The 18422-nt window shown below is 38.6% G+C and overlaps 1 protein-coding gene across 1 annotated transcript in view; it reads left to right on the forward strand.

Moving 5' to 3' along the window:
- The window catches only part of LOC127452557 (myelin basic protein-like), a 31593-nt gene extending 13185 nt beyond the window's left edge, over window positions 1–18408 (forward strand). The window contains exons 3-4 of the mRNA XM_051718094.1: window positions 7263–7329; window positions 18110–18408. Of these exons, the coding sequence (XP_051574054.1) occupies window positions 7263–7329; window positions 18110–18408 (366 nt within the window). The remainder of the gene's footprint in view (window positions 1–7262; window positions 7330–18109) is intronic.
- Window positions 18409–18422: the final 14 nt, after the last annotated feature.

Here is an 18422-nt window from a genome sequence, read left to right on the forward strand (position 1 = left end):
ACCCTATATACATTGCAAACAGTGCAGTCCTGGTCCTCATTTGACCTCACACAAATGTTGGGCCTCATGTATTCAGATAGAAGACAAAGGCAGGCCTAACACAGTCGTAAAAACATAACTTAAGCCCCCACCTTCTAAGTCGTAAATCTTACTGATAAAAATCGCGCCAAAATCAAACAAAGGGAGTCCAAAACAGACTACAAATCCATGAAGCCTTGCTCACTAAAGGATCAAGCACTCAACTCCTATTGGATGAGGCACACAACAGAACGTCCCTCAAACATGACATCATCAGGACTTCAAATAATTCTGAAATGCTTCCAAAGTGGCTTCCAGCGACTTAGTTCACCGAATACGGACGTAGCTTTTTGCTGCTCTCCGGTGCAGCCTCGTGGCATAAGGAAGTAATGTCCGACTTGAAACTGTAGCCATACAATCTCCATCTCGCTGGACGAATTGAGATTACTTTGTGTTCAACCGAACACTCGTAACGGATCCGAAGGAGACCGCCGAGCAATTCGCATCTTCATCCGTTGGCCTACAGAAGTGAAGAGATAAAAGATTTCTCTTCCATCTTCAATCAAGTCGACATTTCTGAGTTCTCCGCCAGCCCGCTGAGAATCAACAGCCGTACCGCCCGCTGAGAATCAACAGCCGTACCGCCCTCTGAGAATCAACAGCCGTACCGGCCGCCGACAATCAACAGCCGTACCGCCCGCCGACAGCGCGAGGAAACGACCTCTCGTCATCACACGAGCCTCAAGGAACCGGGTCAAAGTTAAAGGACGGAGGAAAACACATTCTACCTGTGTCCTCATGCGATTCAAGTAAGAGGTTACGTCTGGGCAGAGATAGAATATTATAGTGTGTTATTCTTGTGTTTCAAGGATTTTGCTTGTACAGTTTACGGACCGCCATGTCCGCTCATTATTAATACTCAGGGTATTAATTATCACGAATTTGTTTTGCTGTATTGTGGTCCAACCAAATTGGACTGTTGTGCATTTTCGCCATCGCGGGTGAGACAGCCACTGAGTTCATCCATTAAAGAGTCAAATAACTAGGGACTTTTACGAGCCCCGCTCGTAAAACCGCGTCTCTGAGTGATGAACACGGCTGCTTTATCTCCAGCTATCGCGAAATCAACTCTCGGGCTGTCACTTAATCATCTCTCTCTCTCTCTCTCTCTCTCTCTCTCTCTCTCTCTCTCTCTCACTAACCACACTGTCACACACAAACCTTATGTGTTATAGGATTATTTTTATTTCCATATCTAATCATATCACTGTTTAGTTTGTAGTTGTAAGTCGGAAGTTTATTGACTGCATTGTATTAATTATTAATTGATATTACTGCATAAATAAACTTTGTTATATTACAAAGAGAAGTGTTTTGGTTTGTTTTGCATACGCCTGTGTCATGCTGACGGGATGTCAGTGCTCGGATTCAAGCCTTCATTCATTGTTTTTTTTTCCCGAAAATCGATATTCTTCGGATGTCGATTTTCCTAAGAAAACAATCCAATATTGAGACTGTTTTAATATTCGGTTATTAGTCCCTGATTTCAGGGTGGTGCCCCGTCAATGTTAATCCTTATTAATATTCTATTGATTTTTGATAATTGATAATTATCTTTGATTGAATTTGAATGATCAATAAGCTTGTGTTAACTTTAATGTTTCATCGACGTTAACAATTAACGATTATCTTTGATAACTGTTGATTTAAAGGATTAAAAAAAAGCTAACATTGATTCTCATCAATGTTCTATTGATTTTAATAATTAATAATTATCTTTGATAATTATTAATTATTGCTAATAACCAAACTTGCTCCTAAACGTAGCACACTACATTTACTGGAGTCCCATATGAGGTTTTAATGAGTTAGATACAATTAATTAATTTAAATATTGATTAATAACTACAGAAATAATTATTAATTATTTCTGATAGTAACACTGATCTAAACAACCAGTAAAGCCCTACACAAATATAACTGGACTTTCTAAAAGACACTTGGGAAAAATAACTAAGCAATGCAATCTTTGCCTTAAAAAAATTTGAAATAATGCTGCATGTTGCAAATAACAATTTCAGAGGTGCATCTGAGGTCACATGCAACTTTGTTCTTTTGTACCACTTTGGCACCATACAAATGCACTTTATTCCATGCTTCAGCACCTGTCGTAGGTTAGGGCCACACCTTTTCATGAATAATTATGAGGTACAAATCGTATGTCTCAACAACATATCCAAAGACATTCACTCATTATTGATTTCAAAGCCAAACAGAAAAACAATCCAATCCCTATTCATAAACAACAACAATTCTCTTACAATTCTCTTACATGCATGTTATTATTGTCTTCCATTTTGGCTAACATAGTGTTCATTTTTCCCTTTTGTTTGACCTTTTCAAGTACCTTTTATTTTACTCAGCGACTGACAAATAGCAAGTTGCTATTAAGTGTAATAAAAGGAGTGTAATTGGTACTTAATATGCTTGCAATAACACATGCAATTAGTAATGTTAAAGTAATCAATTTAGATGACCTAAAAGTGTATTCTAAAATATTACATTACTGATTACAATTTTAGTCATGTAATTTGTAATCAGTACTGGATTACATTTCAGATGTAACACTGGCCTTATAGTAAATCAGTGGTTCTCCGTTTGTTTGGACACACACCCCTTTAAAGCAAGAAAAAACATTTGCCCCTGATAAAACGAGAGGATGGCATTCATTTTCAGTGAGAGCACAGCAACTTCCGGCAACACATGCGACAGTGACTGTTGGCAACAAGATGTGGGCGTGGCGAGCGACAAGACAAAGTTGATAAAAGTCTAACTTTATGCAAATGATGAGCGGCATTCGTGAGAGTCTACCAATGAGAGTGAAGATAGTGGAGCTCACGTTACCCGTCTGCTGCGAGTGTGAGATACTGGAGTCAAGTGCAGGCAGAATGGAGAAGTTAAAAGTTTCTGTAAGCGACTTCAATGTTCTATATCATTTGTCTGTAACCACATATATGGAAATGGGCTAATAAAAATGATGTGTGGAAAACAGTGTTGGCATTCTGAATGAGTTTGATTCATACATTGATAGATTGTTCATCTTGTTCATGATATGATTCATTGAGCACTGCTGTAGGTTATTTATTCATTTACTTTTAAGACATCCATTAAAAAAAACCTATACAAAAACTCTAGAGATCAAGCAAACTAGCAGAAAACTTGCCACAAATTTGCCACTCATTATTTTCACATGCAAATAAGCTTGTGATTCGCCACAAATGTTTGCCAGAAATTTGCAGTTCTTCACTGGTAGTGCTGAACCTCCGGCAAACCTTTGGCATCAATGGACAATTTGCTGCAAGTTTGCTACAAAGCTCATTTGCATGTGAAAATTATCTGTGGTGAATTTGCGGCAAATTTGCGGTGAACTCTCAATTTTTGTAAGGGAAGTGATACTGCTGCAAGAGCAATGTTAATATAGAATAGTTAGAGCGCTGAAAGGATTGTGATTGTGACTCTCAAGCTTTAAAAGCTCTTAAACTATAAAAGTCACGCATATCACTTGTGCACTACATTTCATTTCTTCTGATGCCATGTGATAGTGTTATGTGAGGAGCAGACTGAAATTTAACCCATATACAGTTGTGCTCAAAAGTTTGCATACCCTTGGAGAATTGGTAATATATGTACCATTTTTAAAGAAAACATGAGTGAGCAGGCAAAACACATTTCTTTTATTTCTTATGGGATTTGTAGGGCTTTACTGGTTGTTTAGATCAGTGTTACTATCAGAAATAATAATTATTTCTGTAGTTATTAATCAATATTTAAATTAATTAATTGGATCTAACTCATTAAAACCTCATATGGGACTCCAGTAAATGTAGTGTGCTACGTTTAGGAGCAAGTTTGGTTATTAGCAATAATTAATAATTATCAAAGATAATTATTAATTATAAAAATCAATAGAACATTGATGAGAATCAATGTTAGCTTTTTTTAATCGTTTAAAATCAACAGTTATCAAAGATAATCGTTAATTGTTAACATGGATGAAACATTAAAATTAACACTAGCTTATTGATCATTCAAATTCAATCAAAGATAATTATCAATTATCAAAAATCAATGGAATATTAATGAGGATTAACATTGACGGGGCACCACCCTGGAATCAGGGACTAATAACCGAATATTAAAACAGTCTCAATATTAGATTGTTTTCTTAGGAAAATCGACATCCGAAGAATATCGATTTTCGAATAAAAAAACAATGAATGAAGGTTTGAATCCGAGCACTGACATCCCGTCAGCATGACACAGGCGTATGCAAAACAAACCAAAACACTTCTCTTTGTAATATAAACAAAGTTTATTTATGCAGTAATATCAATTAATAATTAATACAATGCAGTCAATAAACTTCCGACTTACAACTACAAACTAAACAGTGATATGATTAGATATGCAAATAAAAATAATCCTATAACACATAAGGTGTGTGTGTGTCAGTGTGGTTAGTGAGAGAGAGAGAGAGAGATTATTAAGTGACAGCCCGAAAGCTGATTTCGCGATAGCTGGAGATAAAGCAGCCGTGTTCATCACTCAGAGACGTGGTTTTACGAGCGGGGCTCATAAAAGTCCCTTGTTATTTGACTCTTTAATGGATGAACTCAGTTGCTGTCTCACCCGCGATGGCGAAATGCACAACAATCCAATTTGGTTGGACCACAATACAGCAAAACAAATTCGTGATAATTAATACCCTGAGTATTAATAATGAGCGGACATGGCGGTCCGTAAACTGTACAAGCAAAATCCTTGAAACACAAGAATAACACACTATAATATTCTATCTCTGCCCAGATGTGAACCTCTTACTTGTATCGCATGAGGACACAGGTAGAATGTGTTTTCCTCCGTCCTCTGACCCGGTTCCTTGAGGCTCGGGTGATGACGGGAGGCCGTTTCCTGTCGGCGGGCGGTACGGCTGTTGATTCTCGGCGGGCTGGCGGAGAACTCGGTAAGATTGAAGATGGAAGAGAAATCTTTAATCTCTTCACTTCTGTAGGCCAACGGATGAAGATGCGAATTGCTCGGCGGTCTCCTTCGGATCCGTTAGAGTGTTCGGTTGAACACAGAGTAATCTCAACTCGTCCAGCGAGATGGAGATTGTATGGCTACAGTTTCAAGTTGGACATTACTTCCTTATGCCACGAGGCTGCACCGGAGAGCAGCAAAAAGCTATGTCCGTATGGAATGTTTTTATGACTGTTAGGCCTGCCTTTGTCTTCTATCTGAATACATGAGGCCCAACAGATTCATATTCAACTGTAGGTTATAACAGAATGGCACAATCATAAAACAAAACATGGCAACAAAGAAAAAAATGAAATGACCCCTGTTCAAAAGTCTGCATACCCTTAGTTCTTAATACTGTGTATTGCCCCCTTTAGCATCAATGACAGCGTGCAGCCTTTTGTAATAGTTGTCTATGAGGCCCCAAATTCTTGCAGGTGGTATAGCTGCCCATTCGTCTTGGCAAAATGCCTCCAGGTCATGCAAAGTCTTTGGTCGTCTTGCATGAACCGCATGTTTGAGATCTCCCCAGAATGGCTCGATGATATTAAGGTCAGGAGACTGTGATGGCCACTCCAGAACCTTCACCTTTTTCTGCTGTAACCACTGGAGGGTCAACTTGGCCTTGTGCTTAGGGTCATTGGCATGCTGGAAAGTCCAAGAGCGTCCCATGCACAGCTTTCGTGCAGAAGAGTGCAAATTGTCTGCAAGTATTTTCTGATAACATGCTGCATTCACCTTGCCATCAATTTTCACAAGATTCCCCGTGCCTTTAGAGCTCACACACCCCCAAAACATCAGTGAGCCACCACCATGCTTCACAGTGAGGATGGTATTCTTTTCACTATAGGCCTTGTTGACCCCTCTCCAAACATAGCACTTATGGTTGTGACCATAAAACTCTATTTTGGTCTCGTCACTCCAAATTACAGTGTGCCAGAAGCTGTGAGGCATGTCAAGGTGTTGTCGGGCATATTGTAACCGGGCTTTTTTGTGGCATTGGCGCAGTAAAGGCTTCTTTCTGGCAACTCGACCATGCAGCTCATTTTTGTTCAAGTATCGTCGTATTGTGCTCCTTGAAACAACCACACCGTCTTTTTCCAGAGCAGCCTGTATTTCTCCTGAGGTTACCTGTGGGTTTTTCTTTGTATCCCGAACAATTCTTCTTGCAGTTGTGGCTGAAATCTTTCTTGGTCTACCTGACCTTGGCTTTGTATCAAGAGATCCCCGAATTTTCCACTTATTAAGAAGTGATTGAACAGTACTGACTGGCATTTTCAAGGTTTTGGATATCTTTTTATATCCTTTTACATCTATATAAAGTTCCATTACCTTGTTACGCAGGTCTTTTGACAGTTCTTTTCTGCTCCCCATGGCTCAGTATCTAGCCTGCTCAGTGCATCCACGTGAGCGTTAACAAACTCATTGACTATTTATACACGGACACTAATTGCGATTTAAAAAGCCACAGGTGTGGGAAATTAACCTTTAATGATTTCTGGGTGATTTCTGTTATCATTATGATTTAAAAAGGAACAAAACAACTATGTGATAATAAATGGCTTCATATTATCACTATCCTTAAATAAAAGACTTATTTATTTATTTATTTATTTATTTTTTGCATGATCAGTCCTATTTTCAAAATGAATGCCAAAATTTCACAATTTCTGCCAGGGTATGCAAACGTTTGAGCACAAATGTATTTAGCAAGGAGACCCTGCCCATTTGTGGGGGAAAGCAAAGCCCTGTTTCCATAGTTACTCAATCATTCCTTTGAAGACAACGGGGAGAAATAGCCGACAGATTTGGCTATTTTAACAACAAAAAATAGGACGAAAAGCTAATGTGTATTTATTTTTTTTTTGCTCTTCAGACAAAGCCAAAAAGCCCAGAACAGAAAGCAGAAAAAAAGAATGTTTGTTTACATATGCACAGCGCACCTGATGCCATATAAACGCCTCGAGCTGTCGACAAGTGACAGGCGAAAGTTTTCTGCCAATGTACATTTTTTAATTGTTAAAAGTAGCTATTAATTCACCATTTCTAAAAACAATGCATTGATTATTTCTTCCAATGCAATTAATTTTTTTTCTTCTTTTTAAATAATATTGTTTGGCTAGGAAATGTAAATCTCTTGCTCGTACTTTTTTCTTTTTTTTAAGGGGTCTTCAACAGTATCTGAACACAGCTTGGTGGACGCTCCTGCAGAGTCACAAGATGAGGTGTTTGGTAAGAACAATTTGCCTGTTATTTATTTATTTACTTGCTTAATTGATGCCTGTGCATTTACTGATCTGTGATTACTGGTTAACCCACCATCCTACAGGAACTATTTTGTATAACTTGATCTTTAGGTATTTAATATCAGTGGGCTCACTCCAGTCAAGATGAGCTCATTAAAGCATAAACTGCATTCTAATTAATGTACTGTCAAATTATGAACTTGATTTGATGAAGAACTTCTTGGCTGTTAATAAACTATGTTCTTTAGGTATGCAGATGAGTAGTATAAATACATTCCAAGACATAATTCATCTGGGAACGTGGTCATTGTCCCGTGACCTGAATGTATGGCGTAGTAACACCAACTGCAAAATAATCGAATTTGATCAACAATTATAATAATTTAACCACATGGAACAACTTTCTTGGTATATACAGCATTTGCAGGTGTAAAGAGCTGCTTCACAGTTCTCCATTGTTTTTTTTTGTTTTTTATTGTTTTTTTTTATTCAGCATTTTGAATCTGATGTGGCATTATGGGATATTAAAGTGTTGCATAAAGTGATGCACACCTCAGAATCTCAGCAGATGCAGTAGATCATCAATTATATTTCAGCTGGTGTTTTATGAATAGGATTCGGACATTCTACTCATATGAGATACTACTTTTGGCGTGCTGCAGTACTTCTCTACAGAAGTAGGCATATTCAGACATAGGGAAAGTCTTTGTTCACCAGGGGCCTCATATATAAAATTTAGCGTAGATTTCATCCTTAAAGTGTTCATACACACGAAAGATGTTAAATAAAATAAAAATCCTAAAACTAAATATTTTAAATATTTAATTTTACTTTTATTTTTTTTTATAAAATTATATTAATTACAACAAAACTTGTGTATCTTAATACAGATTGTCATATGAACAGCCAGTCAGTAACCACATCGGTTGAATCTCACAAGCATTACAAAACACAAGAACAGTTCTTATTTCATTTAGAGCTGGACATGACAAAAGTCATAACTTCTGTGTAAGTAACATTAATTCAGTAACTCCTCTGACTGATGTATACAGCTCTGAAAAAATTAAGAGACAACTGCGAAATTACCAGTTTCTCTGGATTTACTATTTATAGGTATGTGTTTGAGTAAAATGAACATTTTTGTTTTATTCTATAAAGTACTGACCGCATTTCTCCCAAATTCCAAATAAAAATAGTAATTTAGAGCATTTATTTGCAGAAAATGCCAACTGGTAAAAATAACAAAAAAGATGCAGTGTTTTCAGACCTTGAATAATGCAAAGAAAACAGTTCATTTTTAATCAACACAATACTAATGTTTTAACTTGGGAAGAGTTCAGAAATCAATATTTGGTGGAATAACCCTGATTTTCAATCACAGCTTTCATGCATCTTGGCATGCTCTCTACCAGTCTTTCACATTGCTGTTGGGTGACTTTATGCCACTCCTGGCACAAAAATTCAAGCAGCTCAGCTTTATTTGATGGCTTGTGGTCATCCATCTTCCTCTTGATCACATTCCAGAGGTTTTCAATGGGGTTCAGTTCTGGAGATTAGGCTGGCCATGACAGGGTCTTGAACCAGTGGTCCTCCATCCACACCTTGATTGACCTGGCTGTGTGACATGGAGCATTGTCCTGCTGGAAAATCCAATCCTCAGAGTTGGGGAATATTAATATTGTCAGAGCAGAAGGAAGCAAGTTTTCTTCCCGGATAACCTTTTACGTGGCTTGATTCATGTGTCCTTCACAAAAATGAATCTGCCCAATTTCTGCCTTGCTGAAGCACCCCCAGATCATCACCGATCCTCCACCTGGTCGTCTAATGGTTAGACGGAGACTGGAGAGGCCTTCAAGCCACAGTGTCTCGCACCCACTGTGAAATTTGGTGGAGGATCGGTGATGATCTGGGGGTGTTTCAGCAAGGCGCAGATGCTCAGCGTTTGCATCTGACCAAAGTATACTTTGGGTTTAAGAGTAATTCATTCAGGAATTGTTCTACACTGGTAGCACTGTATGTTGCGCATTGGAGATTTAAAAGACCCGGCTCATTTGGGAATTAGACTACAATAGTCGTGCTGTGTGTTTCGCGCCGTAGCAGCGCTGCTGATTCGTGCTGCAGGAAACTCAGAGTATTTTAATACAGTATTCCGTCTGCATCAGCGGGAAATTGCACACTGGGGAACCGTGAGTGGAACCAAAAGTCATGAAAATGATACAGTATTTACAAAAAAAAAAAAAAAACAGAACCGTTCTGAGCAACCAGGTTGGTCTTCAAACATCTGAGGTATCCTGAGCGCTCCGATACTTTGTAAGAGTTCTGTAGGCGTGTTGATCATTGTGTGTGATCCACACGTCCTGATTTCTCCTGAAATCTCCAAGTTACATTGTGCTGCACAGTGGCCTTCTAATCTTCTGCACTAATGACATCTGCTTTTGTGTAGGTTACTTCAATAGTCATGCGGTGAGACAGATGCATTTTTTAAAAGTGCAAATATTCAGTGTTGTCCCTCCGAGCTAAATAAAACTGCTTGATAAAAACAATAGTGCTGTTTAAAATAGTTTTACATGAAGTATAAAATGTCACACGCACAAGTCCAATTCCCAAAAGTATTTAATATCAACCCACGAGCTACCCACCAACAAAGCTAAAAATAAATCCTTTAAAAGCACATTTAGACTGTAATAGCATCAATGAAATCATTCCACAGAGACAGAGAGAGAGAGAGAGAGAGAGAGAGAGCACGCGTTTGAGTGTGAGGCAGAACAATGACGACAGTGACATACCAGCGTACTGAACAATATGAGCTTTTGAATATGAACGCTGCGGCCTGCAGCAGTCAGTCTCTCTCTGTACCCACTGGTGTTCGCTCCAACAACCTACCCTAATATACACTTCTTCTGACTGAACACACAACACATCTGCTTACTCACACATATACACACACAAACATGAAATCCTTTGTGCAAGTGAAGCTGCAGACACGCATAAACATACAGTTGGTACTGTATGTTCTATGATTGTAATCAGCACAAACACCTCATTTATTTGCACCACAATATTTCAAAGCTTTATATGGGAGCTATTATGCAATTCTTTGAGAGTGAGCAGAACGCAGTTGATGAAACACAAATTAGTGAATGGAATAAAATGATTAAAAATGCTATTTTCCCTGAATTTATCATTCATGACCAAAAGGTGATTATTTGTTTATTTTTTTATGATTGCTGGATTTACAAATGTACAGGCTTTAGTGAAGATTTAATTGCACGGCTCTGCCTTGTTTCAGACTTTTTTCGAATTGTAACCATGTTAGTGATGAACACGGTATCCTTATTGAGATGAGTATCCAATTTATAGTTCATAGTGATTTGCAAAAATAGCCCTATTCGGACGGGATTAATTTTATATGGAGACGTGGGGTGATGTAATAACTACCAGAGCTTCTCCGTGATTTTAGTCCCTGTTCCTACATCGCACCGGAGATTAAAGTGTCCTTTACCTACTCTAAAATGCCTGGTAAAAAATAACCCCTGATTATACTAATCCCTTCTGAATTTACATGTTGATAAAGAGCCAGTAAATCTGCTCTGTCCAGCCTGTGAGCCCTTTACTATAGTTATTTTTCAAGTGCCTGAAGTGGATGCTGGTCAATGAGAAGATGCCAGAAAATATAAGACGCATTTCACAACTACAGATAGCCCTGGCTGTTGCGTTTGAACTGATTCATGTTTTTCTCAAGCATTTTATGCTGTCGAATATTTATTTACCCATAAAAAATAAAAAGAAACTTTTTTTTGGGGGGGGGGGGGTTGGAAAATTAGAAAGCATGTAATTTTGTGATTTGAGCAGAGTGAATGGGGTAAATTGTGTTGATGTTTGTATGTTCTTGAGACACTGCATCCCTGTGTTTCGAAACATATTTTTGGAGGGACAAATAAAAGTACATAATGTGATTGCCCATTTTCATTTCAAGAGTGTTGCAAATGTCACCAGTTCTATTATATTTTGCCAGATATTCCAATCAGTTTCTTCTAATAATTCCAGATACAATAAATGCTCATATTTAATATTTTATTAATATTTAAAACTTTGCGATATCCGATTACATTGTCAACCCCCACTGCTCCCACTGCCGAGGGGGTATGTAATAATTTTGCTTTAGAAATTAAATTCATTTATTGAACCACAGAAATTGAAAAACCAAAGATATTTCTAAATTGAAATTGCACTTCAAAGACATTAAGGCATGATTTACAATGAAGCTGTTCAGGGGGGCATTTAAGATATTACAGTATGATTTTCTGTAAAGCCACTTCGAAACGATGTGTATTGTGAAAAGCGCTATATAAATAAAAATAACTTTACTCGACTGTCAATAATGGATGGAAAACCCCAGGTCTAATATTCCTGGGGTTTTCCATCCATTATCATTCGTCTCAGGCTGTTGTTCAGCTGGCGCATGCAGCCCCAGAATTACATGTCCTGGTTGCTGCCATCTTTGCTGATGGGGAAACATTTTTCTCAGAGGTGATGTCATCAATGCTGATGGCACCACATGAACACACACAGTCCCAAACTTCTGACGGGGACTATCATATGAAGCTAAAGGCAGCAAACGGAAAAAGTTCAATTTTAAGAACCCTCGAAAAAATCTAAACTTGAATGCTTATTTGCAATTTATATGTAATAATGATAGTGTAGTAATAATGTAGGCTGATGATGAACTCTGCCATGTGCTGCTGGAGATCAACATCAGTACATTAGAGAAGATGCTGGTTGTTTTTGTGAATCTTTTTATTGAACTATAGTTTGTTAGCTGTAATATGCATTTCCTTTAGTATGTAATTTTTCTAGTATAAAAAGACAAACAAAAGGATAAATCGAAACAAAACCTGGATCCAGAGGCCCTTTTTTCCGCTGCCAGACCAGCATGTACAGTATATGTAATTGGTAAATACGAGACTATGACTTGTGAAGAGCACTGAGTGAACGCTTGGCCTCAGCTGCATGAGGGGAGTAAGCCTTGTTGAAGGCTGGTGAATGTTCAATGAGGACAGTGAAACAGACAAGTGACTGTCTTCAGGGCCTGTGGGGGCCCACGGACCCTGATGAATGCCACCATACAGAGCGTTTCATGCAGGAGTGGGAGACCGAATGCCTGCAGCTCCTCTCAGAGACATGCTTCCCGTGCCTCAGTCCCACTGCTGCATACTGTGTGCCTCTGTTTGAGCTGGAGGGCTTAGCATTGTCTCAGAAATCTCATTCAACTGTTCAGTTAATTTGTGTAGTTTGCTTTAGGTTAGAGATATGAACAAATCCCAAATCCTAAGTATTAGGGTGTAACTTTACCTGCACCATCTAAGCTGATTTATATTAATGCGTTGAACCTGTGCCGTACACAGCTTGAGGCTGTCTACACTGGATGTGTAGAAGCAAACATTGTAAAAAGAGAGTGTGCACGGACAATCAGCTGTGAGTTATAGCGCCTAGCATGTCCAGTGCATCAGAAATAGAACGGAGTGTCCCTAAACTGTTGGCAGGACATGATTGCAACGTGATGGTCGCATTCAGTTAAAACAGAATTAATGATTACAAATGGGAGCGATTTTTGCTTTTGACGCAATGTGTTACGCTGCTGGCATGCAGTGAATAAAGAGTGTTAGGTAGTTTGCTGTTTTCGCATCTGTGCAGACCGCAACAGCTGTGGATGGTCTGCTATGTAACCAGGATGTCCTAGGATGATAAAAACACATCTGAGGTAGCCTCATATTTTGTCCAAGTTTGTCTCCAGATCATTGGATCGGCATAGTATCACATTAAGTTCGGGCAATTTTTTTTTTTTATCCCCTTTTCTCCCAATTTGGAATGCCCAATTCCCACTATTTAGTAGATCCCCGTGGTGGTGCGGTTACTCACCTCAATTCGGGTGGTGGAGGACAAGACTCAGTTGCCTCCACTTCCGAGACCGTCAATCCACGCATCTTATCACATGGCTCGTTGTGCATGACACCGCGGAGACTCCGCATGTGGAGGCTCATGCTACTCTCCGCGATCCACGCACAACTTACCACACACCCCATTGAGAGCGCGAACCACTAATCGCGACCACGAGGAGGTTACCCCATGTGACTCTACGCTCCCTAGCAACCGGGCCAATTTGGTTGCTTAGGAGACCTGGCTGGAGTCACTCAGCACACCCTGGATTTGAACTCATGACTCCAGGGGTGGTAATCAGTGTCAATACTCGCTGAGATACCCAGGCTCCCCAGTTTGGGCTAATTTTTAATCGGTAGCATCTGCTGCATTATATTCTGTTTATGTTGTATGAAGTTACAAGCAAAAATGTGACAAAAAGCCACACCTGTTTACAACATGATATACAGCTAACTCTGTATTTTCACAGCTTTTTCTCAGTATATATTTGGTCGATAGTGAAAGTTTTTTTGTCATATTCTCTTTGTAGAGACCTTTCAGGTAGTATTTTTTGACAGTATTGTATACATTAATGATATTTCATTTGTAATTTGACAAAAATATTTATTTATCATTATTTAAGACTGAAGGGCAAGCATACAGTTTATGTGTTTTTTTTCTCTCTCTGCATAGCAGGCAACATGTGCGACACAATAAATAATACGTTCCTAAACCTCAACAAATTCACATTCTTAGATGAACTCGGCGTAGATTTGGCATAGAAGTATAATTTGGTCTTAATGGACATGAGTGATATCATTAATCGTGCTACTTCTTTCAGGAGAGGTATGTTATTATTTTTCTTAGCAGTCAGACTTACAGTTTTCCCCTAGCAGAAGATAAAGCAGGTAAAAAAAATCCTATAAACTTGAGCCAAATCTAGAGACCAGAATATCATAAAGACTTGAAGACTTAAGACTTAAAGTAGTAGTTATGGGGCCCAGCTAAGTATTATTTGTTTTACTTGATCTCTAAATTAAAAATTCTTGTACCCTAAAAAGGAATGGTGATAAGGGTGTCAGTATAGTAGAGGTACCTGCCATAAAGACGTTTGGTGCGGTCGCACCTTACATGATGGAGTTCACATATTAGATGAGTGTCACTTTGCAAATTCCAGCCTGGGGAAGTTATTACAGTCACACTGTTTCCATTGTGCTTCTACAATAACTGTGTGGCTGGACAAAGAGTCTCTTGTCAGAGACACTAGAATGCAGATTCTCTTGTGTTGTGCAGTACAGTTATGGCTTTGTGCTGTTGCACTGCCTTCAAACCTGATGACCTCCTGAGGAAGCTCCACTCTGTAACTGATCTAACTTCAGAGATGTTAACAGGGTCCAGAATTCCAGTCACTGATGGGTAAATTGAGAAAATTTGCCAGCCAAATTATGACATAAACTAGGCGTCCTAGATAAACTTATGATGGTAAAGTTATCTCAACGTGCAGGTCAAGTATTCTTGAGTAGATGGTTTGAATGTTCATAGATAAAATCACATGCAGCACTTATATCAGCAATGGTCAGACTATCTACTAGAGGTCGACCTGTTTATCCGTTTTCCTGCTTAATTTGTGCCGATAGTTGCTTTTGGACCTCTGTTATTGGCAAAACCCAACAAAGATAGTTTGTTTATTTTTTTTCTTCTATCAGTGAACCGTGATAGTTTATAGAAAAGTAATCCCTGATACCTCGTGGGGATTTGATTTGTCTATATCCATCGTAATTGACAATATTCATCCATATTTTGTTATCTTGATTAGATAATAATCATCAAACTGTTCTAAATTGAAGTGACGACATGCAAAGTGGGATGCAAAGAAAATGCAAGTATATGAAAATGTTTACCTTTTAGTGTTCGTAATAGATTGTGATTGATTTAAAAAAAAAAAAAAAATATATATATATATATATATATATATATATATATATATATATATATATATATATATATATATATATATATATTATATTTCAGACTTCTTTATAGTTAAAAGTCCTACATTATGCACCAAATCTTCCCAGATTATTGGGGATTTGGTTGCACAAGAAACTGTATCTGGGATTTCATTTCTTTTGAACTCTTTTGCCTCTATATCTGGGCCGACCTGTCACAGTAAAAATTACGCTCCGCGTAGTTGCCAACGCGTTGGTTTGCATTTATAGTTCTTCATTGGTGTGTTTGCGTTGTTGTTTGAGTACACAGCCAAAATGCTAACTATATGTTTCACAAATTAACAAAATCAATGCAAGCAATTTAAAAGTATTAATAAATTATTATAGCATCAAAAATGAGTTCAAAGTATGTGAACATGTTGAAATGTAGGTACATATGATCTATTATAAATGTTGACTCCATTGCAGGCAGAAAATAAATGAGGAAATTACTGTAAGCTTGCTCTTGAGTCGCTTAAAGAATAATACATAAATATTTTGGCATACTTTTGAAGTTCCGTGCTGAAAAGAAAAATCGTCAAATTGATTAATTAACGCCTGAATAACACAATGTAAAGTAATTTAAAAAAACTTTACAATGCATGCAGGTAATATAACCAACTCTTACCAGGTGTTTTTTAATTTGCTGACAAATTAGAAATATTCCGTTTCCATAACTAAGAAATATGATTATGTATTGAACATCAAATATACAATCAAATCATCATTCCAAAGATCGCAAATAGAATGCAAAACTTGTTATTTCATTTACATATCAAATTAATATCAAGTAAAATCCGGGAGCAAAAAGCTTTGAGTTTATTAGCTGTAAACGGATATCTTTTGTCGCGTTTCATTTGGAACTTCATGAAACACAAACGGAATTAAAAAAAACAGCTGATGCTCCCAATTGAGAAAATTGCTTTAATGGTCACGAGTCCAAATAAAATTTGATATGATGCACAGATATTAAAATAATCTGGAATAAAATGCGACACTACCTCAGATATCCTTATCCTGGGGGGCGGTCTTTGGTTAAAGTGGACAAATCGCAGCTGTTGTGGTCCGCGTCGATGCGATAAGCAGTCACATTTTTGAAGAGTTGCACATCAGGCTATGGCGTAGGCTACGCCATAACTGCCGTATCTATGTGTAGCCTGTGCAGTAGGTTCGATGTAGAAGGTATAAATCGGTCTTAAGAATTTTTTTTTCACTTATTCAATATATTGATTCTAAAAACTGTCGGCTGATCAACTGGTTAACGGCTTTCTTCCAACACCTTAAGCATCATTCACACATGCAGCGGCTTAAAGTCAAGAAAAGTGTAACTTCATGCAAATGAGGAGTGACTTTTGACAGCGAGTACCAATAGAATTGAAGACGTGTCAGTGGAGCTTACATCATCCGTCTCCTGTAAGATAATGGCATTGAGTGCAGGCAAGATGAAGTTAAAGTTTCTGTGAGCAATTTCACAGTTCTGTGGCAGTTTTTTACACTTGGCCACTTCATGCATTTTTACTGATCGGATAGCTATTCGATTGTAAAAGCACATTCCATTTACACTTGACCATATCAATGTGTCTCCACCAAACGGATATAAATCCGATCTTCAATTCTCATGCAACTAAATATTCCGTGATTATGCTAATGCCGGGCAGTGAATTTAAAAGATGTGATTTATTATTTGATTCCAAGTGACTTTGCCCCCCATGCAAGCACATGTGTGCGCACTGTATTTTTGCCCTCAGGGCTTGTCGTAGATAAGATGCGTCACATGCGTCAGCTGCACTCATTGTCAGTGTTTAGTTTGTTTCATCAGCGATCTGCATCAAATAAATAAATAAAAGTCTCTCCTACAACGTGCATCCGTTTCTTACTTGGTTATTATTTATTGCATGACGTGAGCCCTATGCAAATAATTTATAACATCTGTTATTTTTCACATTTTCCCAATGCTGACGTAGCGCTGTTTAGGTGGAGTAAAGTTTACATTTGTGGCTTGAACAGCCAGATGCGTTTACACTTGACCGAGTTCTGTTTGGATTGCACCTCAAAACACCTCCGGAGGTGGTTGAGTTGATCGGATTTATATCCGTCTCGGATCCATCTTGGAGTGCATTTACACCAATCCGATCAGCAAAAACACATGAAGTGACCAAGTGTAAATGCCCCCTGTGATTTGTCTATAACCATGTACATGGATATAATAAAAATGATGCATGGAAAAGAAACTGTCGGCAGTCTTGATAGATCGTTTATCTTGTTAATAATATGATGCAATGAGCACTGCTGCAGTTCATGTAAAAAAAACACTCGCATGCAGAATGTTCCATTTTAGGGAAAAGAACACTAATTCCTTGTCAAATTGGAAATGGCCAGACGTGCAGTCAACCAATAACGTTTAAGCGACAGCAGTAGGAACGACCATTAGCGACTTCACAGTACAGGGACAAGCGATATCAAGCAATAAAGTCTCTGCTTGTGTGAATGAGGCATTAGTTATCGGTATCAGCAAAATCCAATATCGGTCGACCTCTAATATCAACGTTACAATTTGCTTTAAACCATGAATTCTGTTGCAGTTTCTTATAAAGTGAAATGCCAAAATTAATGAATTAGTTTTGGACCCTGTCTGTTTACATAATGGAAACTGAACCCACTCACCTCTAAATTTACAACTGACACTGAAGGTTTCTTGGTATGTTTTCATGTTTATTATGGGGATTTTGGATCATCCTTTCTCAAAGAGCATTGATAATGTATGCAGAGGTTTGTTTGCAGATCTTGTTGACAGCTGGGGGATGGTGGTGGTGACAATGATGTTACTGTAAGTGCAGAGATAACTCAAGCAATTGTGTGTAGGACTGGGCGAGGCGGACATGAACCAGAACAATGATTGCTCCAGCAAGTGTGCAGTGGTGACTGACTCCATGAATGCTGAAGTACATCACAGCAGCTGGAAGCAGCCGAGCCCGGACGACCCGAATGCCTTGGGGCCCCGCCCACACTTGGTCCGCCTCTTCTCTCGAGATGCTCCGGGTCGCGAGGACAACACCTTCAAAGACCGCCCCTCGGAGTCCGACGAGCTGCAGACCATCCAGGAGCACGGAGGAGCGGGCTCAGAGTGTGGCTCTGACTGTGCTGAGCAGGACCCCGAGTAGAATTTCTCCTCTCT

The sequence above is a fragment of the Myxocyprinus asiaticus genome, chromosome 15, assembly GCF_019703515.2.
Source record: "Myxocyprinus asiaticus isolate MX2 ecotype Aquarium Trade chromosome 15, UBuf_Myxa_2, whole genome shotgun sequence".
Taxonomy (NCBI): Eukaryota; Metazoa; Chordata; class Actinopteri; order Cypriniformes; family Catostomidae; genus Myxocyprinus; species Myxocyprinus asiaticus.